We start from the raw sequence: 27,695 nt of genomic DNA on the forward strand, positions 1-27,695 counted from the left end.
TTCGAAAACGCCACTACAGAAAAAGAAGAAGACGCAGGAGCAAGAGATGAGCGACGCGTACGAGCAGCAGTGAGTTGCTTCTTCTCCGTCCAGCACCGGATGTTTCATGTACGTACAGCTTTTATTTACCTTGTCAGCTCATCAGATGTCACTTTACATGTTCCGGACTGCGTAATTTACGGGTCTTAAACGTTATTGTGCAGCGGGGTTTGTGGTCGCTTGAATGGCTCTGGGGTCAAAGCGTATAGGGCTGCTGGACGCTGCAGCCGCTCTCGTTTGGATGTGTTCGGCTGCACTTGCAGACGAACCTCTCTGTGACTGACGTGGGGTTTCCCTGTTTGCCTTAAAATGGCTTGACGGTCAGCTTCTAGTCTTCCACGGAGCTCCCAGCCTTCCAGGAAACGTGTCTGTTTGTTCAGCGCCGCTTCCTCGGAGCTGTCAGTCTGCCCGGGTCACCGATGATGAGGAGCTGGCGGTGCGAGCTCCTGCTTCCTTCGTGCCTTTAACTTTTCATATGTTAATGAACTCGTGACAGATTGTGATTGGAGAGTATTCGTAAGCCAAACCTCGCTGAGAGCTGTTACGCTTTGAGTGAAGGCGGTGGATTTAAACCAAAACAGGGAGCATCGTTTTTAAGGATGTAGAGACACATTTATATTCGTCAGATGTGTCATCCAAATATAGGAATTTGTCATTTTTTACTGTAATAATGAATATGGGAGAGTAGCTCACCTTTACTTTACTGTCAGGTTTACCAGCTTTTAATATCATTTTACTGATTTTTGCTTTTTCAGTTCAGATACTTTGCTTTTCTTTGCCAAGAAGAAAATCTATATTACAAAGACCCTTCAAGATTAGATGAAGAGCCCCAAACAATATGGCAGTTCCCTTATGAGCATTCACTTGGCAAGAGCAGGGAGGAAGAACTCCTTTTATATAAGCAAAGGCAAAGAGATCAGACAGAAGTTATTGACATGTAATAGTGTCAAGTAAATGTGGGCTGAAAAGACGAGCGTGTGCAGTAAACTGTGAAAGATGTCCTTTGCGATTTTATAGAAAAAATGATGACCACACATGCAAAATATACTTACCTGTATTTTTTTAAAATTTATTATGAATGTGTTGTGGAAGAAAAATTTAATAAATAACAAACACAAAAGGAAAAAAAAAGCATATTATCAGCATACATACTAGTTGGATTGGAAACAAACTCCTCTGCAGTTCGTTTGGAGCCACACCGAGATCACCTTCTCCGAGGCTCTCTGTGCGGTTGTTTTGCTCCACACCGCGATGACTGTGTTCACACCTGCATTCTTTTTAATAACCACTAGGGGGTCTCTTCTGAAGTCCACGAGGGGGGGGAGCCCATGTTCAATACAACATGATGTTAGTTTTATCATGCAGTCAGCAAAAACGGTCTCCTTCACACTGAGACTTCTCACATGTGCCTATTTCCATCTTCTGTGTGGAACCACCACAGTGTGTGTGTGTGTGACAAAGATGGGGACTGTGCTTGGTGGTATCTGGAAGTCTGCACGGAGATGAACTTCCTGTCAGTTTTTACAGCATTTGCTGCTCAGTTCTCCTCATCCGTGGGGCAGAAGTGTTTAGCTGCCTTTGTAAATGAAGCTTGCATCGCCGTGCTGCCCTGCAGCCTCTGCCTTCTGTCGTGAAGCACGAGGAAAGGGTTTATGCTATTTCTCAGAGATTGCGACTGATGTTCTTTCTAATTTACAATTCATTACGAGGAAACGGGAATGTTACACAAGGGAGTCATGTTTGGATGACTGAAATGAAATGAAGGAAGAGATCTGACGTGCTGGTATTAGTGTTGTACACAGTCCTGTTCTCTGTGACCTCTGCATTGGATTTTTCTTACCACTATAAAAAATCCACGGTGGATGTTGTGGATGAGGTTTGAGAACATTATTTAGCGTTAATGTTTGGTGAGGAGATCCTATCTGGAGTGCAGGCCCCTCAGCTGAGATTCTACACCTTCACCAATCTGCCATCACACACTTCTGCTTGTCATACATCCACTGAACACGTGACAGAAGCCTGTGAGCTTCAGCCGTCGCTCTCTGCCGCTGTAGTTCTGCTGTTAGATCATGTTTATATTGCACCATAAAACTCAGTTTTATACTGATGTTAAACTCTGATATATTGGCTGGGTAGCAGGATTTTATAAAGATGCATTTATTAGTGTTGTCAGTTATTCCAAACTGTCCCACACAGCTTCACTTCCCCCTTGTTTTAACACCCTGTAATTAGACAAACAGCTCTTTCTGAGATCGTCTAATCTTATTTGCACCTCTGAAGATTCGAGTTTCTGATCCCACTGCTCCCACAGCACCCACTCCCTGCTGCCTCTTAAAGGTGCAATGCGTAAAATGCTATCACAGCATGGATCTGCACTAGGAAGTTCACCATCCACAATAGCATTATCTGATTTTATGAAGGTTCATTGCCCAGCCAACAGCTAAAACACCTCTGTTAGAAACAACTTTATTACTTCCTCATAAGATGGGCATCGGGGAGAGACTTTAGTCTTTCTGGTCTCTAAAACTGTGAGCTTTCCCGTGTACTCTCTTAGCTCTGGAGATGTTAATAACATAGTTTTAAATACTTGTAATAGCTGTCTGCTCTGTCATCATGCTGGCTGACCTGTTTGACAGGTTTGGATACATTCCATATACAGCATGGTAACTATTTAACTGTAATGAGTAGCATGTGATCTATACTGCAGCCAAATACCAGGGTGTTATACAGGCACTCATATGACCCAACATGAGTGACAGTCCACTCTGCAGCAAAGTGTTTACAGAGGTCAGGAAAGGCCTTGACCTCTGTAAACAGACATTAAGGCCCTTTTCCAATCACAACCATCGCCATCTGGTGGCATCTGATGAGCTATAGTTTTCCCTCCACAAAGCTACATCCATCTTTTTTATCATCTTGATCTCTGACCGGTTGCAGGTTTTTGCTGGCTGTTGCATGCTGAAATCAGTCACAAAGAGGTGTACAGTGCTGCACCACAATCCTTCTTGTGATTGCTTTGGTCACTAGCAGGCTGCTGCCAGTAGACCCGGTGCAGGTTGTGGATATTCCAGTTTCCACTGCAGACTGCTTGGAATACAGTTACAGTACAAAACACGGTTTTCACTGCTTTGGAACATTGTGAAAGTTGTAAAATTAAATTATTTCACAATACCTGAGATACAAGGAAGGGTGTTACTGTAACAGGGTGGATGTCATCATGTAAAGAAAAGGAGGAAGGAGAAGTAGCCTCCTTCCCAAGTCTTTTCAGACTTTGTGTGTGTTCTAAAGGAAGATCCAGAAAATGCATTCACTGCTTTTGTTTTGGTAACTGAGATATCCCAGTAGGCACATTAATGGGGACACTGAATATGTACCCTCTCAAATTGCAAAGGATTGCGGGTCAGGGAAGTCCCAAGTCGGGTATTGGTTCTCACCTGAATTAAAGACGAGCATTGTTCAGGAATGCTTCTGAGAACAGAAATGGATGAGTGGCCTGAGCCGGAGACCTTAAAGTCACCTTGCTTATGCGCTGAGCTGATGCTCTGTAATGCCGTGCTTGACATAGTGGAGAAAGCTGAGTTATTGGATTGCGTTTGGTGTTTTAGGCTCAGAAAGCCGGGGCGACAGAGATGGATGAACTGTGTCGGGGGTGCCTTGTTCGTTTTTGCTCAGCAGATTTTGTGTGTTGAATAATATTTCCTCGGGTGGAGTGGTTCGGGGGGAAGGTTGCGTAACGGCTCTGGCTTCCCTGTGTGAGTCGTGTAGCACACACTGAAAATGAGATGGGAGAAGGTCTTGTGATGCTGGTGTGGAGCCCCCGAGCTTCATAGTATCTTTCATCACGATTGAACCACCCTCCTCTGTGCATGCTACCTGGAGGGGCTGTGTGTGTGTTTGTGTGCACTTGGGTTCAGGGATTGCATGTCACTGTGTGTTTGTGTATTTTCAGGGAGAAGGAGGGGGGGCTGGGAGCGCCCTTTCTGGTTCAGGGAAGCAAAAATCCTGCATCCTTTGCAGTCAGAGAGGAGTGTGATTTATAGAGTCCCTGACTGTGTGTGTGTGTGTGTGTGTGTGCATTTGTTGTGGCAGGACGGGGCACATTAATCAGGCCAAATGGCGTCACTGGCCAGCAGGTGATTGTACCGCTGCCATCCATCCTCAACAGGGAATCACGACTGCTGACTGAGGGGCTTTGCTGTTTTTTCGGGCATCTAAAAGAAGTGCTGCAGGGGAGAGATGTGACAAGCAACATTTCACACTCTGAGCATCACAGGCACGACTGTTTAGCTGTAGGACATATGCTCACTAACCCATGCAAGATGTTTACCACTTAAACATGATCAGATGATTAAATTACAGCCAAAAACATAAAGGCCTGGATGACCTGTAAATCTATTTATTGTGGTTTAAGTTGCTTTCTCCGAGACAAGTCACGGTTCAACTGAAGGTTTCTGTTTCAGAAAAAGAAAGTTTTTTATGCCTGTAGTGACGAGGATAGTGTAGAAAGAAAGATAGAAACTGCATGGGCATAAAAATGCACCTAATGTTCTGACCTGTTGGGATGTAAGCCGGAGACTTGCTGCTCTGGGTGTTAATGCCCATATGGTGTGGGCTCTAATTACAAAGCTATCAGCCACCCCATGTTGACAGATTCTAAAGCGGTCGTGCACAACCTCCTGAAATATTTGAAATACTGAAATAATCAGGGCAGCGAAAAGTGAGCTCACTGTCAGAAGATTAATACATCGAGTTTGGTTCACTGGCAACATGTTTAAAGATGGAGAATTTGTTAAGTGAAGAACAAAAGACTCCACTTAGCAAAGGTTCTGATGAGCAGCCTTTCTAAACCACTGCTAAAGATCCAAAATGAAGCCAAACTCTTGAGGTTTAGCTAAGAAATGATTTCACTGTGGGTAATGGAAAAAGTCCAATAAGCGATCCAAGTTGGAGTTTGGTGCTATGTGGAGGAAGACCAGCACGAGAGAGAATTACACCACTCTCTCTATTCAAAGCTATAACAAGACATGGAGGCAGAAATAGCTGAAGTCTGTAGTTGAACACTGGCACCAGTTCAACCAGCAGGCCGTTCTTCATCTGCTCCATCTACTACTGCTTGAGAACCAAAGAAAACCCAAGGAGTGACCATTCTCCACAATCGCCTGACCCAACATCAGTGCAGACTGTTGAAGGCTCAAAAAGCCAAGCAGAGATCACCTTTGATCCAGTGACGTGTCTGTGGAAACCTCTACATCTACACTTCCACTGCAGAAATAAAGGATAGAGTGTCAAAGATCTTGTGACTTCACCTTAACAGGAAATGCGTAGTGATTCATAAGAGCGCCCTGTCCACAGGAAGTCTTTGCCAACCAAGGATGTGGCCCCATGCCAAGCCTTGCAAAATATATCTGAAGGGCTCATATGGAAATCAATGGGAAAGAAAACGCAACACCTTTTTTTTTAAACGACAAAACCAACCACTGATAAGCCTTTTGTTGGCACAAGGCTTTGAAATAGTATGAAACACAATGGCTTACTGTCAAGCCTATAATTGGCCTTTAGGTCTAAGAGATCTTTGTAAGCCGTAACTCGAATAAAGGTAACACAATGACAATGAAAGGTCAAGTCTTACACTGAGTTATAACCAGAAGTCCAGTGTGTCAGATTAATCACAGGAAGGAACAAAACAAGGTTTAAACTTCACATAAGATGCTCACTTTTTCCAGTATTTTCCACGTTTAACCTTCAGAGGGTTTGAGTAAATAAAAGTACGACTCGAATGGAGACTTAGATTTGATTTGTTTTGCTGTAACGCAAGTACATTTGTCATCAACATATCTTTGATTTATTTCTTTCCTGCTCTTACTCCTTAGGTGGGCGGGTCTTATTACAGACTCCATCACCTAGCAACCACTCTTAAACCTAATCAAGCCTGATGAAAATTAAATCAAATGAACAAAACTCAGTTTACAATCCCGAGTGAAAATATAACGGTTGGTCACAGATTCTTGGATAAAATTCTTCCCACCCAGAAACAATAATACTGAGATTTGTTTGCAAAGGTAAATGACGACCCATCCATCCATTTTCTTTACCACTTATCCAGTTAAGTTACTCGATGGGATTTTAACTCTGTCAAAAATGATGCTGAACCCTGACCTAAACTCAGACTTGCACACCAAACCATGGCTGTTAGAGTGACAGCCAGACTGCGGACACATCAAAGAGCGCCCCCCGGTGTTTAGTTTTATTAGGCGAGGAAGCCGTGTCACCGGGGACGGCAGGTCCAGCCAGTGTCCTGCTCGGAGGAAACAATGTAAGTAAATGGCACACGTTAAGCAGCGTCTGCAGGCCAAATGTTTGCTTTGTCTTTGGTGATGTGGGTGTTTAGGTACACATGAGTGTGTTTGTGCATCTCGAGTGTTTCACCCTCGGTCTTACTCACTAAACGCTGCATTATATAACCTCATCTTCAGAGCTGCATGACAAGCATTGGCCCAGGGGCTGTGTGTGTGTGTGTGTGTGTGTGTGTGTGTGTGTGTGTGTGTGTGTGTGTGTGTGTGTGTGTGTGTGTGTGTGTGTGTGTGTGTGTGTGTGTGTGTGTGTGTGTGAGAGAGAAGGATGCCAGCTGTTGCTGGGTGAAGAATCCTGGGCATTTATTTCAAACCAGATGAAAGGTGTGTGTGACAGGAGATGTATAGCAGTGCAGTTTAAGATTTGTTTGCCTTTTTCTTTGTGGTTTTTAATCAATCATTCCAACTTCCTATTATTTGCACTGTAACATGATGAAAGAATAGATTCTAAAAATACAACACTGAGGTTTACTTTAGAGATGAACGGGGTGTGAGATTTCAAAGCAAGGACAACTGAACAGGATCTAAATGACAGTGTGGAGCTACAACATGCTGCTCGTTTTCTTTCGTGCTCTTTTTTTCCCTCTGAGAAGTGATCAGTAGATCTGTTTTGATGCCTCCAGGTAAGGATCAGCTTTCTGAGATACAAAGATCTTCTTCTCCTTCTTTAAGCATCAGAGTCAGGGAGGACAAGCGTGTCCTATCAGGAGGTTTGTGGGTTTTTTTATGTCAGACCACAAAGCATACTTTGCTCTGCTCAGCTAACTCTGCCTGCAGAATGTGTGCGATCAGAAACAACAGGAAATTATATTCACTTTCACACCTTAAGCATTTAAATAAGAAGTGCCGTGTCACCGTAGGCACGTTTGGTAGGCCTGGTGTTGAGTCAGATGTCACACTGGTTTTGTTTTATCATCTCAAATTTAGAAAGAAGTAAACTTGTATAGATTTATTCACGTAACATTTTGTTATTGGCGGTTAAATTTACACTTACAGCTACACGGCCTGTAATACCCTCTTTTCTTTTCATTACGAATGTTTTCACTTTTTCATAGCAGAAAAGGATTCTTAGACTGACCGTCGCAAAGCACTGTCTCAGTTTGGAGCAAAGTAAGGGTTGCAGTCGTTCTTGTAATTTGAGGTGTTTGTTTACTCTCTGACTTTGGCCTTTAAGGCAGCACCTCCACCCAACCACTCTTGCAAAACTGCACCAAGTCCTGCAGAAATGCTGCTTTAAGGACAAACTCGGAGGGGAAATGTTAGTTCAAGGCTTTATAGCTAAACCAGGTTTAAATATATTTAAGGTGATCTAAATGAATTCAGGACTCTGATTTGCTTGTTCACTTTTTCTAAATGTTTCAAATCATCATGATGTTGCTTTTTAATAAATATTGAACTGAATCTTTTAGATTCATCAACAAGGAAAAGACTTTCTGGCCAGAGACAAATCTCCATTAGGAGACAATGTAGTGGACTCGATAATCACATTAAATGAACTGAACTTGAAGTGATCTGCAACAGGAGTGGCTGGAAATTCCTAAATCAGTAACTGAAAGGTTATTAGTAAAGCTTCAGAATGAGTAATGCTGATGTCTGTATATGGATCAATTTCACGTAAATGCTCTGAATTTGTATCTGGTCTGAAATTATATTACTGAGAACATTTGTAAAAAAAAAAAAAAAACTTCACCACATCAGCAACATGTGTTTTTTTTGTAACACATGGCATGATTTTTTATAAAGCATAAAACCCATGTATTAGGAGGACATTTGTGCATAGACTGTATGTAAAAGATGGACGTGGCTGTTGGTTTTGCAGTCTGCCTGCTGAGCCTTCAATGTTTTAGCTACTATGTGTCATTTCTTGGAGCTAGAAGTGACCATATTTGGGCATGAGTGTGGATTGCTAAGCTAACAGCTAATGCTACTTAGCTTGGCGAACATACTGCATCCGTATATTGAATGTAACACACAGATGCACATACTGGACACATTCACTGCAAGCAAAATTATTCATGTGAGCGCTTTAAAATGGGAATCTGTGGGGACTGGCTCACTTTCATAGATAGCCTCAAGTGGACGTAACAGGAACTGCAGCTTTTGGCCAAATATATTCCTTTGTTAATGGTATTTAACATTATCAAACCACATGATCTTTGTTTGAATTGCAGGTCAAGTGTGTTTTTAAAATTATTATGTTCACACTGTCTATTTTAACATGGTGTAATATTGCTGATTTCTCTCTTTCATTGGTCCACAGATGCTTTGTGAGTTCACTCTGTGAGGGTCAGCACCCTCAGGGGTGGAATGATCTGCAGAATCCTAACCTAGCAAGGCCGGCAGCTTCAGTGGAAACCTAAACTGGGACCAGCACTCTCATGTTCCTGCACAGCAGTAAATAGCTCTGTTTAACACCACTGTTGCACAGTCACAACGAAGAGGCTTTCCACCATGGAGGGTGTGGCAGTGGACAACCTAATAGACTTCGACCTACCGTCAGAGACCAAGACTCTCAACATAGATGGAGGGCAACACCAAGGACACACAGACATTTTCTCCCCAGAGCCAGCTTCTTCCACAGGAGTCCACCAGCTGCCAGAGCCCATGGCTCCAACCAAGCCCAACTCCCACCACCAGTCAGAGGAGGGAAACAACGACAGTGATGCTACAGAGTCGGCAGACAGTGAAAATGACATGGACCCGCCCTCTCATGAATGGGAACTAAGAAGGTCGTCGTCTTCGTCGGCTCACAGCGGGGAGGAAGCCGACGCCGAGACGGTGGAGAGGAGGCAGTTCATGAAGACGTATGTGGAGAAGGTGTTTCATGGAAAGTAAGGAGCAACATTTTGAACTGTTTTTGGTCTTTTGTGTTTGAGTGAGTCTTAAAAAAAGACAGCTCACATTTGTTTGATAAATGAGATTGTGAAGCATTAGAGCCACAGAAAAATGTTGTGTGTTCTCTGCAGGTGCTTCGGCTTCCTCACACATTCTAAAGGCTAATTAGTGATATGGATAATAGTGATAGCTGTGAATAACTGTCTGCTTCTCTGTGTTGGTAAATGATGGAGTAATCCCATAAGTTTTTGCAGAATGACAGAAAAATGATGCAAAGTTTTGAAATTGCACAAGTATACACCGTCTGTACAGCGTCGGCATTCGTAAGAAAACATGCAACTTGAAAATTGTGGGTTTTTTAGGATGAATCAGTGGCATACTTGTTGCATCGTGTTTTGCAAATAGAAGAGGTCTGACTTACTGAAATGTCATTGACTTGAAACAGATCAGAGTTGTGCCATACATGTGGGAAATTACAAACAGGGATCCCTGGAAAAAACGGACAAAGATGAGAGAAACGATCATCCTGATATCCGCTGTTTGTTTCAGTCGTTCTTTGAGACTATTGAAACTTTCTGGGGGTTTTTGTCTTTTGCTGAAAGTGAACTGTCAGATCTGAACCACATGAAATCAGGAAGGCAGGGTGAGACGATCTGGGCTGAAATGCTTTGATCTCCACACAAAAGTGTGGGCTTTGAAAGCAGCGTGAGTCATGTGAGGTTGCTGCGGACAGTGTTTACTGAAAAGGGCGTTGGATTAACTTGCATTGTTAAAATGTAAGTTGGTATGATGAAAAGGTGTTGCCTTTCGCCTTTAGATTTTTGAAACTTGTTTTGTGATGATGAAAGAAAGAATGTGGAGAAGTCTGTAAGCCCTCCATGTCGATCGCGGAGACGAGTCTACCGTAGGCGTGACGGGTTTTATCTGATGTCGTCTGTACGTGTTTGTGTTTTAACAACAGATTTAGTGGATGTTTCTAACAGCCTGTCTTTATGAAACTAGAAATGTTGTGAAAATACATGCAGGAAGTTAATTACAGTACAGAAACTTCAAAGTGTGTCATAGAGGAGCTGACGGTCCGACAGCGCCTCTCCAATGTTGGCGAGCATTGTGTGGGTCTGGATGGAAGCCACCAAATTATCAACGCAGGGAAAGAGCTGTAGGGTGAAGGTGGCGTCGACATTTACCAGAGTGCTAAATTCTGTCCAGGAAGCCAGATAAGGAAAAGATATCGTTGGTATTTGAACACAGAGGAGGTTACAAACTCCAACCAGGGTGTCTCAATGTAGCCATGGGCACGTTTATGTTAAAGCAGCAGTGTTTGCACTGTATGATCACACACATGGGTGGTTCTGCTGTTATCACTCGAGCATATTTTAAGAAGTGAAGAAATTGAACAGTGGCCTCTGTGCTTAGCACGTGGCCTTGGTGCTCGTGCTTCATGGTTTACACGTTGAGCCTCTCGTGACACTGCGGCAGGGTCACGGGGGTCACTGGTCTGCTGACGTAAGAAATCTAATGGAGTGAAATGTGAGGTTGGTCAAAGACACTTCTAAATATCAGGACAGCTTTGTATTTCATTGAACTTTGTTAGGTGTGTTTATTTTGACCCCTCAAGCATTGACCACTGAGCTCTTTGCACATTGACCCACAGAGAGGTCACATGGTGACAAGTAAAACATGGTGACCTCTCTGTGGTCAATGCCATAACGCATCTCATCCTAAAGTAAAATCTTCTTGCCATTAGAACTCTGATTCAGCAGTTTGCCCTCTTTACCTTTGTCTGGGACGGTCCAGTCATCTCTCATTATCTTCATCACCCTCTTAGTGGATTTCTGATTGTCCCTTAACCCTTTAAAGCCGGTCGGAGCAGCACGCTCCGTTTTGCGTAACTATTTTTAAATCCCTGTAGAACTGGAACCTCGTAAGCTAGCGCAATAATTTTTTGCATATGAAACCAGAGGAGTTGTACTTACATCTTATGCCATCAGCTTGTCCTAGGTCACGGTTTCCTTCCACATAAAGCTTTGCAACAATTGCATAAAAAGCACTTGCAGCAACAAAAACATAATATTCCAGAAACACGCTTTGCCGATTCGATCAGCTGTTCAAAACACTTCCCACATTGAAACAGACGTCAGCGCGAACTGTCGCATGTCCGCCATTACCTGCCCGAAACCGAAAGTGACGTCATTTTCACAGAAAATGTAGTTTTTTACTTGTAGGCCTTAAAAGCCTATACTGGTGTTTTTATAAGTCATGTTTGACTTTATGCTTTTCTGAATAGTTTCTGGGATGCTTAGAACTCAAATTGCACTGCTTTAAACAGTTTATTTTGATGCACATGCTGTTTCCTTTGCAAATTTGCATCATAGGATTGTTTTTCGTTTTTCCTGCAGTATATAAAAATTGGTGTGTCTCAAAAATAAAACTATGAAGACACTCAAAATAAATTTCCTGTTGTTGTAAACTATTTTTTGTATTTAAAGTTTTGAGGGATAAGCCTCTTAAATTTCTCCAAGTAGAAATTTATGTAAAAAAAACAAAACAAAAACGATGTTTAATTTTTTTGTAGTTTATTGCACTTTTTTGCAATTCATGTAATTACTATGGACTTAATGCAGACATATTATTAAAATATGGGCTATAACAGTTGTATTGATGTATAGCAAATTGAAATGCTCCCAAAAATGGCTCTACAGCATGTAAAAATATAATATAAGCTCTGGCGGACTTGGTTCTATGGTAGGTCTTAAAGGGTTAATGTAATAGTGAAAGGATTCGAGCTATGATGAGCCGCATCCTGTAGATGCTAATGCAGTAATGCATGACTAAGCGAGCTGTGCATCATGAAGGCAGACAGTAAATACACAAGATGAGTTTGAATGTTGTGCAGTATGCAGTTGGATATTTGCTGCCCTGCAATGCTGCTACTTTTTAGGTAATTTCACTACGTTGTTAAAGCCGTGCTGTTTCACTGGGACAGCAGTGACATCTTTCACATTAATAAACATGAGCAATCTTCTGAAATCACCTGTAAGAGCTGGCTGTTAGCTCAGTGATGTAAAATCAGTGATTGCCAGTCTTTTTTGTTTTTTACATCTTCGACCTTTCTCTGTCGGTCAGTCCAAACTTCAGAACCATCTTCTTTGTATTTTTCAGATTTCTCTGTTTCATTTTCATCAAAGCAGACTTTAAAGTGTGTTTTCACAGCAGCCCCATGTTTTCACAGAGAGGACTTTGACCAAGAGGAGAAGGCTCGTTTTGGAGAGTTGTGCAGTGGAGAGAATGGAAAAGGCAGGGAGTGGTTTGCCAAGTATGTCAGCGCTCAGGTAAGTCCGGAGAAACTCAAACGCTCCCTCGTTATACCCATTATACAATGGCAGGTCATTTCAAATTCAAATTCAAATTTTATTTGTCTCACACACAACCATACACAGTATGACATGAGGTGAAGTGCTGTGCAATGCAATGCCCGACCATTAAATGTCAGTGGTTTTACAGTATTTACAATTTACAGGTTATACAAAATTTACAGATTTAACTTAGAAATTTACAGTAAAAAAATGTGCAAATAGCAGAAAGAGATTATAAATTATAGGAAGTGTGCATGAAGAAAAACCAGAGTGCGTGTGGTGATGTGATATGTGTGGGAGAGTCCAGTCCTACACCTGGTTCAGGGCCCGAATAGCCTGGGGGAAGAAGCTCCTCCTCATTCTCTCTGTTTTGGCCTTAAGGGAGCGGAAGCGCTTCCCAGACCTCAACAGTGAGAAGAGCCGAGCGCACCACTCTTTGCAGATCTCGTCTGGCCTGCTTGGTGCTGTTCCCAAACCAGGTGCAGATGTTTGCCGTCAGGACGCTCTCGATGGTGCAGGAGTAGAAGTTCTTGAGCACCTTCAGTGGCAGATGGAAGTCTCTAAGTCTTCTGAGGAAGAAGAGACGCTGACGGCTTTCTTCACCGGGGTGTTGATGTGACAGGACCATGACAGGTCCTGAGTGATGTGGACACCCAGGTATCGGAAACTGTCCACTCTCTCCACTGGCGTGCCACTGATGATGAGGGGCTTGTAATTCCTCGCCTGCTTTGTAGAGAAGTCCACGATCAGCTCTTTCCTGCTTTGTTCTCCTCAAAGCATCGAAATTCAAAACATCTTATACGTAAACATACACTCGCCCATCAAGACTGTTAACCAGACAGCTGTGCAGCGCACTTAACTGCTGAGTAAACGTGTGTACTTGTGCAACATACCTTTTGGAAATGTAAGATTCTTCTGATGTGATTTATGCGAACATTTCAAGAACCAAGCACAGCAGCAAAAACAGTGCTGACCAACAACGAGCAAGCTAACGTCACATTGATGAAGAGCAGACAGCACTGCCTTTACAGATATTCGCTTTGGCAACGTCTTAATTTCTAACTCCAGTTTATGTGGAAGCATTTATGATAAGGTGATATTAAAAAGTAGTTTCAGACTTTCTTTAAAAGCCGACCTGTGTCAGTGAGTCAGTCTTCCTCTCTTCTCAGTCGAGCCCGCTGCTCATTCATATCTAAGGCAATTTTGGAAACTATTAGAGACGTCACAAACTACGCATCTTAGAGGCATGAAGATAATTACCCACCATGTTAGTGGTGGTATTAAGTGACATTAAGAGTAAACCATGGCAGAATATACTGAGAAAATTACTGCTATGGAGCTGCAGTGTAGTCGGCTCCAAAGTGTTGGAGCTCTTTGACTGCTGCTGTCATTCGGACTTTTTGGAAAACAACTTTCCTCAGAGGTGGAAACTGTGCTGCTGCAGAGGATTTAAAAACAGCATTCGGTTTGTGATATTATTCTAAAGTGGCGCTGACTTCAAACTTGTGTTTTTAGATGCTTTTTGTTACATTATTCTCCTTTTAATGACTGAAAGTACACACAGTCACATGTTGTTGCACATTGTTACGAGCTAGTTTAGTAGCCTCTGTGTCCTTTTTAAATTCTTTTGGTATTTTCCTTTTGCTGCTGTGTTGTACAAAAAGCGACCTTTCTGCTTTCTATTGTGCAAAAATGAGCTTTAAGGAACTCAAACAAAACACCCTGAAGGTTTCATTTCTGCACTGTGATGGAGTCATTTGGTGTAGAGACACAGGTATAATCAACATATGAGATTTGATTACTTATTTGTCAAATGAGAAGTTTGTAAAAGCCGTCTTCACTCTGGCAGCTGATTTTGTTTTTAGCCATGCGGTGCAGTTTCTCCGCAGCCTCGGCTTCATGCTTCTCTGCCTGGACTGTCAAACGTGTTTCTGAGCATCTGTGTGAGCTCCACGATGTCTCGAACTACTACTTCCTGCTTTTTTTCTGTCTCCCTCAGCTTGCCCTGCTGTCAGCTGGTAGCTTTTCTCCGACCCCTTGGGCCTCCTCGGTCCTGTCGCTTCAGCCCTCCCGGAGCGTCAGTCGCAGTGTGTCACATTGAAGGTCTTGAGGTTTGCGGCTTCTGTCCGGTTCCGAGTCTTTTTCTTACTTGAGCGTTTGCTGCAGCTCCAGGATCTCAAGATGAAACTTGTTGTTTCCAAACTGAGCTCAGCTGAACACGCTTCTGACTCTGAGACCTTCTGCATGTTTTTCTTTTATTTCCTTGAAGACACTCTGCGACTCCCACAGCCTTCAGTTGATCATTTTCACTTTCTTTTTTGTCTCTCGGGAGTTCTCTGTCGAGATTCTCACCTCCCGTTTTGTCACTTTGAGCTCTGCTTCTCATTCACCTCTTTGAGTTCTTGGCAAAGTTCCTGAGCTTTAGTTATGGTGGTTCTTCAAGTCCTTGAGCTTTCTGCATCTCATCCTTCACGTCCTCAATATTAAGACACGTGCCACTTGTTCTGTCTTCTCAGCTGAGAAGACTCCTGGATATCCAGCTGAACGGCCTCGGCGTCTCTGGAAAGGCCCCTGATCCCCTCCTGATAAATGTTCCAGAGGCCGGCGTATCTCTGGGTTTGCTTTCTTAAACAAACAAAATTATACAAACGAGAACAAAGCATTGGAAACGGTTCATGGACTAAATGGTTAATCCAAACAATAATCAGCAGATTAAATGAAATAATTGGTTCCAGCCCGACGTGGTAGTCATCAAACACTTTAGAGCTGAGACACAGTGAAGGCTTTGTTTGCCAGTTGTAGCAAATTTCCATCAGAGTTCACTGAAGGAGTCATTTGCACTTCTTCTTCTTCTTTCTTACCTGTCTTTACATGCAGACAGGTGCCTGACTCCTAAATTACAGATGCTGCTGATCCGTCGGGTTTGTTTCGAGTCAAAAACAAACGAGTGTTCAAACAAATGATAAACTCATGTGTAGATTTTACACTGTGCATCCTCAGCTCCTTCTGGCCTTCTCGATGTTCTCACATCAACAGGAAACGGCTGAGCTGTGGCCGCAGAGATAAGTCTGTTGTTTTGTATTTGTTTTCCTCTTTCCACAAATTCCACCAGCAAACCCTGACCAACACCACCATCGTCCTTCTGCCTCGTTTACTGTTTGCAACATTGAGCCCACTGGCTGTTACAGAGAGAACAGTCTTTAAAAGCATCTCACGGGCTCATAGCTCAAGGCTCAGTCATTTCCTGCAAAGCCACACGCTGTGGTTTAATCAAGGAAGGAGGGAATCTGGTGAATACGGCATTAGCTGAAAAAGATGTGTTTTCGATTGTTTTCTTGTTTGTCGTGTGACGGGAAAACCATCACTCTGATGCATGTGAAGAAAGAAGCGCAGGTGTTATATTCTCCTGAAATGTTGTTTCCTTGCAGTGACATGTACTTGTACTGTGTTCACAGCGCTGCCACTCCAAATGTGTGAGCGAGGCCACCTTCTACAGACTCGTGCAGTCTTTTGCAGTTGTGCTATTTGAGTAAGTAAATACGGTCCAACTGTAACTTTTTTTACTGTGAACTTGAGCCATCATTTTGAATAAGTGGTCATGTGACATAAGTTTTTAGCAGAGCTGGAATCAAAGCTGCGTCTTGCAAATGCTGCTGAACCGAACGTGGCGCTCGCGTTAGCTTGAGGTTTTTATTCTTCTATGTGCATTCAAGGTAATTTGAAGATTATTCAGTTGTTAATAATCAGTCACAGATTACATGAAAGATCAGATAAATCTGTCAAGAACATTACATTCTGACATTAAAAGGAACTTTAAGTAAATACGGTAATATTAGAAAATTGAACTGTGCCACAAAACAAAAAGAAGTAAAACCTTTGCAGTAATGTGCAGAAAGAGCTGCTCCTCTTTTCTTTACTGTTAACTTCCAACGAGTCCGACCTTATTGGGATCATTAAAGTGTTGTTGAGCAATAATTCTCCAGGATCTCTGAAGATTTTCTGCATGAACATGACCTCAAACACACACCCAAGGCAGTAAATGCATCTTCATTTGTTTACCTCTCCAACAAGTTTCAGAAAATTCAGCATTGAGTGGTTTTTGCTTAAATTCCACAGAAACAGACAAAGGGTGCTAAAAATATACTTCTGCATACTTTACATAATATTTAGTTCATATATTTTCCACCAAAGTCATCATTTCATAGGATCACATCTGAAGAAATGCTGTTTTTTCTTGTTTTGTTTTTCTGTCGCAGGTGTTACCAGATGGACGACTACAGCCCGGCAAAAAACCTCATGACCATGTGCTTCACTTATTATTACGTTGGTAAGATCAGCTGAAGTTCTTGAAAACAGTCTGTACGCCACCTCAGAGCGACTGTAAGGTGTTGCTTTTTAAGAGAAACGCTGCTGAGCCTCTGCAGCCCAAATTAAAGGCTTTTCTTTTCCAACTTTTAGCTGCAAAAGTGCAAAAGACAGACATCTGTGTTTGTGTCTGTTTTATAAAAACAAGACACCTCAGTGCTGATTCAGGGAATGTTACCAGCAGGGTTTGGCTCTGTGGTTTCTCTTGCAGCAGCATCACAAATAAAGGTAGTGTTTGTGCTTATGCAAGCAGGAAGCACTGAGTGATTAGTACACCACTGTGACACAGTGCATTGCATCAGCGAGTCTGCAGGCACGTCTGCTAAGTTAAATATTTTTTTCTGTCTATAACAACTTGCACTGTGGCGCAAAGCGACACACAAAGGTCTGCTGCAGACTGCAGAGAGCCCTGATTACACAGAGTAACAGCATGTTTCCACTTTTGTGTTGTGAACACAATCTTACAGACTAATGACTGTTTTCGTTTCCAGCTCACTGAGTTGCTGCTGGGCTAAAGTGACGCGTTCACTTCATTAAATCTCACACGGGCCTATTTTTTTTAAGTACTTCAGTGAACACCTGTGAAAATAACCCCCCACCTCAGACGGTGCAAAGCACGTAGCTGCTGGGAGATGCTGTTAGGCAACGTTAGCACTCAGCATTTTGAGCTTTTCTTCTCAGGAAAGTCTCAGCCATCTCCCTCGGAGCTGTTGGATCGCGGTGGTGCTCCAGCTGGTCTGGACTCTTATCTCAACAAGGCTAACACCTGGCTGTCAGGGAAGAAGGACGCTGCCGAGCGCCTCCTTAAACACACGTCCAAGACTGACGTCAAAGGCTTCTTTGGGGGCCTGGAGAGCAAGCTGAGAAGCTCAGTGGCTCCCAAGTCTGAGTGAGCATCTGCACCTCCTCCTTTGAGTCTGTTCATTAACACTTTCGCTTGTCACTGTATTCCTCACTCTTACAATCTGTTTTGCAGTGATGGGGAAAATCCGGGGGAGACGAAGCCTAAATCACCAGGTATCGTAGCTCAGAAATCATTTTTTATTTCACTTTGCTGCTCCAGTGCTCTTACTTTTTTAAAGAATGTTCTAGAAACAAACCTGAGTCCATCCCTGCCTGTTATATTTCATCCTCCTCTTCAGTGTCAGGCGCTCCAGAGGAAAAGAAAGGGGAAAAGGTGTACCTGTACACTCACCTGAAGCAGCAACCTATCTGGTAAGAATCACATCATGTGAGGAAGAAACTTTTCACGGGACTCAATTAAGAGAAAACTAGAATACACTGAGTTCTGTAGCAGCCAGGTGATGCTAATCAAATGCACCTGATGAACTGATCATCAGCACGTGTGAGCACCTCTATAAAAGCAGAGGTTTGGGTGGTTTGCTGGTCGGGAACGTCAGGAAATTCACCCCAAAGAATGACCGTGTGTCGCTCAGAGAAAATGCAAAAAGCCTAAAGCTCCATAGTTAGCATGTTTAATGTTTAAGTTCTTGACAGTACCGGCCGTCCTCTGGAGTCAGATGTGAGGCCGTCTGTGCTACAGCTAAAGCTCGACCCAAACTGGGTCATGAAACAGGACAATGATCCCACGCACAAAACCTAAGTGTATTATGGCATAAACTGTATGACATTAGGAGATGAAAAACAACCTTAATTCACAGTCATTGTTCAAAATGTCATAATGTGACCATATAACATAAATTGTTACAAATTAAAAAGTAACAATATTGAACTGAAAGTGATGAGAAACAAAAAGGTAACATTTCAAATCAGTGGCACGACGCAAAAAGGAGCTCTGTTCGGTTTACTGCTTAATTTCAAAAAGCAGCTTCTACACATTGTTGCCCCCCCACCCCAATTTCACTGAGTCATTACCGGCGCGTTGGGAACTGCACATGTTAGAAATGGTTGGCATTGCAGTATGAATCATACCAGAGCCTCTTTGTGCCTGGAGAAGTGACGGTTATTTCTGGCTGTTTGGTGAAGCGGTGGAGGCGTGAAGCCTGAAACGTGTCCATGTTCTGTCTGTCAGGCACACGCTGAGATTTTGGAACGCCGCCTTTTTTGATGCTGTCCATTGTGAGAGGAAGAAAAGATCTCCGACCACGAGGTGAGTCTGTTTAATACTAAATGATGGAAATATGAATCTCTAGAGTTTAAAGGAGCACCTATTGCTTTGTCACTTCCTGTCTAAATGAAATATTTGCTACTGTTGCCTCTAGCCCCCTCTTCACCTGTTTTCTCCTTTTCTCTCCTCTCTTCTTTCTCCTCCTTTCCTTCCTCTGTTTTCTCCACCTGTCTGCTCTCCTCTCCTTCTCTAAAAGCTGCTATTGTTCTCTCCTTTTCTGCATGCTGACTTTAACCCTTTGTCTCCTTGTGCCTTGCTGCCGGGCAGGGGAACGCAGGATGAAGAGAAACATGTGAGGTCTGTCCCTCTGTTTGTCCAAAAAAACCAAAACAAGCAAAGATCAAAGTTTAGGTGGAGGAGAAGGCAAAGGGCAGATCTTCATGAGGACTAAACCTGAAGGGGACAGAGAGCTTTGAGAATGTCAATGTGAATGACATAGGTCTTTACATAGGTCTCTGCTGCTGCCATACTGCACTTTGCATGGTACATACCACTTCCTGCTAATATACAAGACAGACGCCAAACTACACTCAGAGGGCCACTTTATTAGGGATACCTTGTTAGTAGCAGGTCAGGCCTCTGTTGAGCTGCCGTAATTCTTCATGGAAGAGATTTTGTGCATGTTGACACGTTAGCATCACAGAGTTGCTGCAGTGATGTGAATCTCCTGTCCCGAAGGCGCTCTGCTGGACTGAGGTCTGCCTGCTTTATAGCTTCCTTGCTAGCTAAAAGTCAAGTACTTTTCCCCTGTTGTTTGCTGTGCTTGGTATTAAAAGTTACCCCCCCCCCCCGTTTTTGTAGCTTAAAGTTTAGAGCAGAAAACACAGCAGTGCCCATTTTCTCTATATTAATGCTTCCTTCTGCTTGGGTGTTGTCTCTCTTTACGTTATTTGTGGTTGATTCACTGTCAGCGAAGCTAAGCTATCCCCTTAAGTTGAAATGGGGACCTTAAAATCCACGTTCTTCTGATTGGCCAAGGTCAGGAAGCCTGCTGAGGGGCAGCTTGCGAGAACCACCTCATCTGGTTAATAATGCAAAGGAACTGTGAACTCACTGAGTAGCTTCATTTCTCATAGGAAGCGGTGACTCCACAAATCCATGCATGACTTGGATGGATGAGTATGAACGCTGACAGCTCAAACATCCACAGCAACAAAAATGACTTCTGTGTCACGAGTGTTACAACCATTAACAGTCTTTACCCCCAGCCGTAAAAGGCTGCTGGAGTATTGTTGTCACACCACCGGGCGGTGGGCGGTGTGGACACCCGGCATTGTGAACGTTACAGCTTTTTAAAATGCGTCACTGATTTGTGCCAGACCGATTACTATGGTGACACTCTGACTCCATAGTCACCAAAACAGACGACCTCCAATTTCACTGCACGACAGCCGTGCTCGCCAGATGTTCTGATGGGTGAATAAAGATGGAAATCTGTAGGAATCTGTGCTAAAAAACCCAAAAATGTCCGATGGATGTCAGAACTTGAGTCTCGAGGTCTGGCAGTCGCCCCGGGTCTGATTTGTCACATGTGCTCCGGTGAACCGTGAGAGGAGATCCTCTGTTAGTGATGACCAGAGAGTAATGTGAGGCTGTGCTATGTGGACATCTGCATAATCAGAGCACGGTGAGATGTGAAGATCATTTTTTTCTTCTTTCTTTCTTCGACGGCTGTTGGCATGTCGGGGCTGTCGGGCGCAGCTCTGTCACGCTGCAGTTGAAGTGATTTTTGTGCCTACCTCTGACAAGCATCACACCCACAGTTAATATCCGGAATGTGCAAAGAGGGCTTGTATAATGTCTGGGATGGTATTTATAGATGGCAGCAGATCCACTGCAGTCTGGAGATGCTCTCTGCCTCTTCACAGCTCACTGCATGTTCAAACCATTAATCTGCTTGCATTTTTTTTCCTCTGACTCCATCTGCATGTTCCCCTCTCCTGCCTTTTTTAAAAATCAGTGTGTGTGCTTGCTTTTGTACTTACACTGCAGACTGGTTACATCTAAATATAGACGTGCAAAAATAAGAATTTAAAAATGTAAAAAATGTAACATGTTTGATCTTCTTTAATTTCTGCCTTGACAAATATATGATGTTAGCAATGGATATAATAATAAGTGCATAAAAAGTATTCACACATAGCCGTCTGTGTGTGACAGAAGTCATGAATTCATTTTCAACTTATAGTTTTGATTTTGTTTTTCCAGGACAGACTCAGATAAGATTTCATTATTCGGGGAGTTTGTGGCGTGTTGCTTCAAAGACAGATGACGGCATGTTTTCTTCTTTTTCAAGCGTTATAAAAGATTTAATTCAAATTCAGGACAAATGAGTCAAAACTGTCAAATGTAAATTAGACCTCAGACAATAATAATCTGGAAACATTTCCAGATTCATAAATATTTGTTTTGCAGCACTAAAGTCCAAATCAGTGCTTTTCATGTGTTGACAATGATGATTCTTTGTGAATGAATCATTTGTTGTTGTCTTTTTGCTGATGGCTGGTTAATGTGCTCTTTCGTGTCTTATATGTGTAATGAAATGAAAGTGACAGTCACAGGGTTGGATGTCATGCTTGTTTGGTTTTTCTTGGCTTTTCACAATGTAGTTTAAAAAAAATCACAATGTTCTGTGTAAAGAAACCTTGCTGGATGCGATATTTGTGTGACACCCACCCCTGACCTGTTCCTGTGGACGAGCTGAAGGTCGAGTGGAACTGAAGTCTGACTGCGACTGTGTTTTTGCTGCAGGGAGAAGTGGTGTCACATGACTGATGAGGAGAAGAAGGACAGCTACAAAATCGATGAGAACATCGCCTTTGGCCAGCTGGGGTAACCAAAACACCTCCGTGATTTCCACGTAGTAATAGAAAGAAATCCTAACAAGGAGCGCGAACGCCCGCCAGGGCAGCTCGCTCTCTGGGCAATATTTACTTTGAAGGGAATAGTATTTTATTTTCTGTATATTCATTTTTTTAAACATACTTTAAGAAGTTTGCAGTGCAGTAAAATCAGATGGTGCAGACCAAATGACAAACCAAAACATGAGCTCCTAGGTGGAGGTAATAAAATGGTAACAAAACACAGGTGATGAGATAATAAGTGGTAATTAATAAAATAATCTGAACATCTTTTTAGTGTCTCAAACAACAAATACTTTATTACAAAGATGGTTTCAGTCACCTTTCTGTTGCTCGTGTGGGCGCACAGTAGCACCTCACATGTAGATACATGACTAATGCTGAACCAGCACACAAGTGGTCATGACTTCTGAACCTCTACAATAAGCTTAAATCACACTTTTGTAGTGTATGTAAAAAAAATTACATTAAATGTAGCTATGCCGCCTTTTTTTTGCCTTTTTTTTGTAACGTTCTCCTGGCATTGGTCAAACTGTGACTCATCCGTCAGACTGAGAAGTGTTTTCCACGTTTACAACACTCATGTGAGGCTCACTGCTCAGCCATGAAGCCCCCGTCACACGTTTTAAGCGCTGATGTTAATGCAGATTATGTTCTTCGGCACTCAGATCCCCCCCTCAGTAACTTTACATGACGTGACGACTGGTGGCCGAGCGGCTGTGGTTCCTAAATGCTTCCGCTTTGCAGTAACATCATTTACAGCTGATCGTGAAACGTGTGCATGGCAGAAATGTCACAAACTGACTTGTTGCATCAGTGGTAACAGTGGTGTTACAGAGCCACGCACGTGTTGCAATGTCTGTTAATGCAGACAGTATTGCAGATTAAATGCAATACTGATTAAATACAGATTAAAAGGTGGGCCCATTACTTTAGTCCTGCATAAGTCCACAGTCATGAAAATGATTAATAAAAGGTGAGAGGTGGCTACAAAACCTCTGCAGCTGGGCGTATTGGTGTGTCCCAATAGCAGATTTTTGTTTCGCCATTATCATGTATACCATAATATTACATGTGTAATCTATAATATCTGTAATGCTGTTACTGAGTCGTATAGTTACTGTAAAACACGGTTATTGTGACAACCCTGAGGATGTGCCAACGACTGCACAATATTTGTTGTGTGTTTGTGATATTTTCCTCTTGTACTGAGACGATGTTGGTGTTGTGTGTATTTTCAGGACATTCACTCACAACATGCTGGCGTTTGGTCTGAGTAGGAAGCTCTGCAATGACTTCCTGAAGAAGCAGGCAGTTATTGGGAACCTGAATGAAGGTAAAGCACGAAGTAGCCTTGGATTGGTCCAGTTTTCTTGTATTCATGGATCAATGTTTTCATATATAGGGATAATAAAAGGCAGTTATTTAAAAGTTGAAATTATCATTTAAAAATTCAAGATAAGGATTTTTTTTCTGTTGTCTTCTGGTAGGAACTTGTGATTCAGTAATCAGAAAATACCCAAATGCCATCTCATATTTTTGTTTTCATTGTATGCACAGCTGGTCTGTCGGTGATCATAAACTGTGTGTAAATAATTAAAAGGTGGCTCCTTTACGTGTGGAAGAACAACGCATGTATTTTGTCCCTCTGCAGAACAGTACAAGCTGCTGACTGAGCACATAGAGCGAATGGCAGCAGAGTGAGTTTGAGAGTGACTGGCTGCATCTCAAAGCCTCCACGTGACAATCTGACAGCACACAGCAACACATCAGCCGTTTCCTTCCAGCTCCACGTCGCTCTATCCGACTCTCTGGCTCTTTTTTCTTTTTTTAAATTTCCTGCTGCTTTTGTGTGGTGCGCTGCTGAAAAACAACACGACCTGCTGTACTGAGCTGTGCCATACCTGTAGCAAAACCCTTCCATCTGCACCGTGTGCTGGATCAGCAATAATAAGGCCATCGTTACTTTAATATTTATAATAGTCGTGTGTCTGTGACCTGGTAGATCTGTCCGTGACGTTAACTAAAGGAATAAACCATCCAGTATAAGCCTCGAACAGCCTCAGATACACTGGATTTATGTATTACACCAGTGACGTGTATGTTACGTATCCTATATGCTGTTTATTCTGTGTTTCTCAGTGACCATATTTATTATAGGAAGAAGTCAAGCAACCTGTCTATCAGCATTAATGGCAATAAGAATTCATTGTGCTTTAATCTGCTGTTCAGGTGGCTTTAGGTCAGTTTTTATTCCTCGAAACTTTATTGTGCATTTTTTTTCTGTAAATACACAAAAACTGTTTCATAAAATTTACATTTAAGCAAAACTTTATTGCAATATTTTCCCATGCATTCTCTTTAGGGCAGTGCGCACAAAGATGCTACACGCAACAATTAACACTGCAAACCAATAACTCGGTTTTAGTAAACGGGGTCGCTTCACTTAGCATTTGGCCAAAAAGCTAACTTTTGGATCTGCTAGCACATCTTTTGTTCTTCTCATTGTAACACAAAAGAGCTAAAGAGCTAACCTGGCTTAGATTATAGGTGACATCATCAATCAACAACTATATTTTTCTTTAAAACGACAATGTTTTCAATTTTTGCAATGAAATAAGCATAAATGATATAACTTCCTAAAGAAGCTGCACAGGCATCCGCTTCCTTTATGTCACGCTAGCTCGAGCAGCAGTTACAGACGGTGGTAACAACCACAGTTACAACCTTACTCAATGAATCCATTCTCAAAGCTGTAAATTAAATATGAAGTCGCAACAACAGCAATGATTGGGTTATGATTGGGTTAACTTAGCTACAGAAACGAGAAACAGAAGCCTGCTGTTGACCAAACATGGCAAACCGCCTTCCAGCTCCTCTCCTCAGCTCACTGAAGATCATATCAAGTTATTTATCGATGCGAAAAGGTCGATATAACAATGATTTGTGGCTTTATGCTAAGCTAACCATCTTTTGCCTCTAATTTATGTGAAATGATTATTTAATCCTTTTGTTTTTCACTTCAAGATTCACACATTTGCAATTCAGAGATGCTGATTTTGTTTATCTATTTATTTTGTTTTACTGTTATTATTACTGTAACTGTGGGACTCCTTATCTTTCCAAAGTGCCTTCTGTCCATATCAGCATCCTTTTCCTTATCCTGTTATTCTACCCTCACTCAGCTGACCAAACATTCGTACCCGCTCCTCTGCTGTGGCTGTTTGTGTCTTCAGTGATGGACATGTGTTGTGGTCTGTTTCCATGTGGCTGTAATGTAACATTAATATCATTTAAGCATGTTGCCTGTTTCTGGTGCATGTGCGTCCATATGACATTTGTATTACTTTAGTCTGCCACTGTGGGGCAGCATTGTCTGCACTTCTCAGTGGAAGAATTTAAACAGGAATATATGAAGGTTTTAAAGTCAGGCTGACACATTCATGCGGGATGAATTCCATTTTTGTCCAATAGTGAAGTTATTATGTATATATTGCATATTTCTCTGTATACTGTTGTTGTTTAATTGTAAAGGTATAAATCATAGATGTAATTGTGAACCTTGACCTTAGTCTGATTGTAATGTGACCCTGAAGTGCCCCCCTGGACATCCCAGCTGTGTTCATGTGTGCAGATACTGATGTTGTTGTTAAATGTGAATCATTCGTTCATAGCAATCTTGATCAACGTGCATAACTGACGTCTTTGCAAATCCTCCAAACCCATTTTTCCCCACGTTCTTAGATTGTGTGCACACTGACTTAACCATTGTGCTTGTCCCCATGTTCCAGCTTTAAATGCTCTGATTTTTAATATTACCCTTTGGTTGTGCTTCTTAGCCAAGCATGAGCAATTTGCACTACACTTATTCTAACATATCCCTCTAGAGACAAATTCAGGTGTAAGTGAAGGTACAGAGCCCCAAACTGTTCAGTGGTAAGTGAATTTAAAACAACTTATAAAGTGAATAAACTGTGTAAGTGATATAAATGAACCAATAAATGTTTATGTAATTTAAAAAAATGAAGGTGACTTTATTTCATAATATTATTTTTTGGCTATGTTGTTAGATTTGTGTTTAAACACCATAAAAATATAATTAGAAATTAAAGAGTGGAATTGTAAACTGATATGAAATGTATTATATTGAAATTAGAACGGTTACTATGGAAACTTTCTGCCAACGGAAAAAATGTAAGTTGAAAAAAATTTGCCAGAAAATTTGTCAAAACTTTCAGTCGTTTTCTTAAAATTTCAGTTTATGTGAAAATTTTTGATTATTCTGAAATACTGAGAATTTCAAAATGCCCAACTTGAATTTTTGACATTATTTGAAATTCTATCACATGTAACTTGTGTGAAGTCACAATTTTGAGACAGTAGCCCAAATTCTTTTAATTGACAGCAAATTTCTCTAGTGAGTTTAAAGCTTCTATATATCACGCCAAATAAATAAAACACAAATGAAATTTTTAATTATAAAAATAATATCTCGCTTGAAATAAAACCAACCAGCGAAATAATAAAAAAAAAAAAAACTAAGTTACTGAGTCAGAACAGTTTAATTGGTTTAATGTACATAAAAAGTTACACAAGTAATTTTTAAAAATTTCTACATGTTCCAAATAGCGTCCATCATCAGGAAAAAGCAAAGCAATCTTCCCGCTTTTATTCCCGCAACTCAAACTTTTACTGTACCGATTCAGCTGTTACACAATCAGACGCTTCCGCTTTTAGTTTGTTTGTGTGATTGCAACGCAGTAAATCAGTGAGCCTGGGTCATTTTAGCTGGAATCAGTGTCTCAGTTGAAAGTTATTCCACGTAATGTTCATCAAAGCTACATTTGTTAATATGTTACAAGGTTTCTGAGGAGTGCTTTTCCACTGAACAACCTCCAAAGTCACAGACGACCTTCATCTGTCAGAGGCACAGCTGACCATCATTAACCCAAACATCTTTGCTTTCATCCTCACTGTAAATACCCTCCACCCCCACCCGCGCAGTAATGGATGCTTGTAGTTCAACACCCATTTTAGCTGCCAGACTCATCTGTACTCTCAGCTCCCTCTGAATAAACCTATATTTGCTCTGCATGGCTGGTGCCCTCGTCCTCTCTACATCCTGCGTGTCTGCTGTGAAATGTTGAAGATGAACTTTGTGTAGTGTAAACCGTGTGAAATCATTAAAGTATTCTTACATTGTTGTGGCGTGAATGTGGAAAACATCCATGTGTCGGTGGAGTTGGGGATCAGTTTTTGGTGCTCTTTGATTCACCTGCAGCCTTTAGCTGCCAAACTTTCACCTTTCACTTCTATTTAGAGCGTTTTAAAGGTGATTGACAAGACTTGGAAATGGGAATGAATAGCAGATGATGCATGAAATGAGAAGAAATCAAGAAGAGCTATGGAGCTGACAAAAAACATCTAAACAATATAGAAGCTCAAATTAGAAGAAGAAGGGTTCATACCCATTTCAGGCTGTAAAGTAGTATTTGGTTGCACTTAACAACAAATGTTGTTTTGCATTTTGCACTAGCCATCCCCCAAATCAGTGAAGCACTGTACACAAATACTTTGTCTTTCTTTTTCTTTTGAATGCAGAATATTACGCTAAAGGTTTAGAGAACTCATTTTAGACCATTCATATGTAAGGTTCAAACTTTACCTGCTGTTAAGAGAGAGAGAGACCCCTAGTGGCAGAAATTGTAAACTGTGTAATCAAAAACCAGAGTTTGTGCTGTTAGCTTCTTCCTGTATGTGT

General features: G+C 41.9%; 1 protein-coding gene across 4 annotated transcripts; it reads left to right on the plus strand.

The window, feature by feature from the left end:
* kiaa0513 (KIAA0513 ortholog) lies at positions 1-27,137 on the plus strand. 4 transcript variants are annotated; one of them, XM_086302084.1, is made up of 13 exons: positions 1-108; positions 8,650-9,220; positions 12,457-12,556; positions 16,036-16,109; positions 16,837-16,907; positions 17,627-17,834; positions 17,922-17,962; positions 18,088-18,160; positions 18,978-19,055; positions 19,341-19,370; positions 21,825-21,905; positions 23,176-23,270; positions 23,589-27,137. In XM_086302084.1, the coding sequence occupies exons 2-13, from the start codon at positions 8,841-8,843 to the stop codon at positions 23,636-23,638; spliced, it is 1,281 nt and encodes a 426-aa protein (XP_086158210.1). In that variant the 5' UTR covers positions 1-108; positions 8,650-8,840; the 3' UTR covers positions 23,639-27,137. The 4 variants fall into 4 exon arrangements, with proteins under 4 accessions (XP_086158210.1, XP_086158214.1, XP_086158211.1 ...); XM_086302085.1 differs by lacking the exon at positions 1-108 and adding an exon at positions 5,997-6,352; XM_086302086.1 differs by lacking the exon at positions 1-108 and adding an exon at positions 6,735-7,012.
* The last annotated feature ends 558 nt before the right edge of the window (positions 27,138-27,695 follow it).

Source organism: Aulonocara sp. 'chitande type north' Nkhata Bay, linkage group LG7 (genome assembly GCF_057382095.1).
Source record: "Aulonocara sp. 'chitande type north' Nkhata Bay isolate Kocher_YH1m ecotype deep benthic linkage group LG7, A_spYH_male_GT1.1, whole genome shotgun sequence".
NCBI lineage: Eukaryota > Metazoa > Chordata > Actinopteri > Cichliformes > Cichlidae > Aulonocara > Aulonocara sp. 'chitande type north' Nkhata Bay.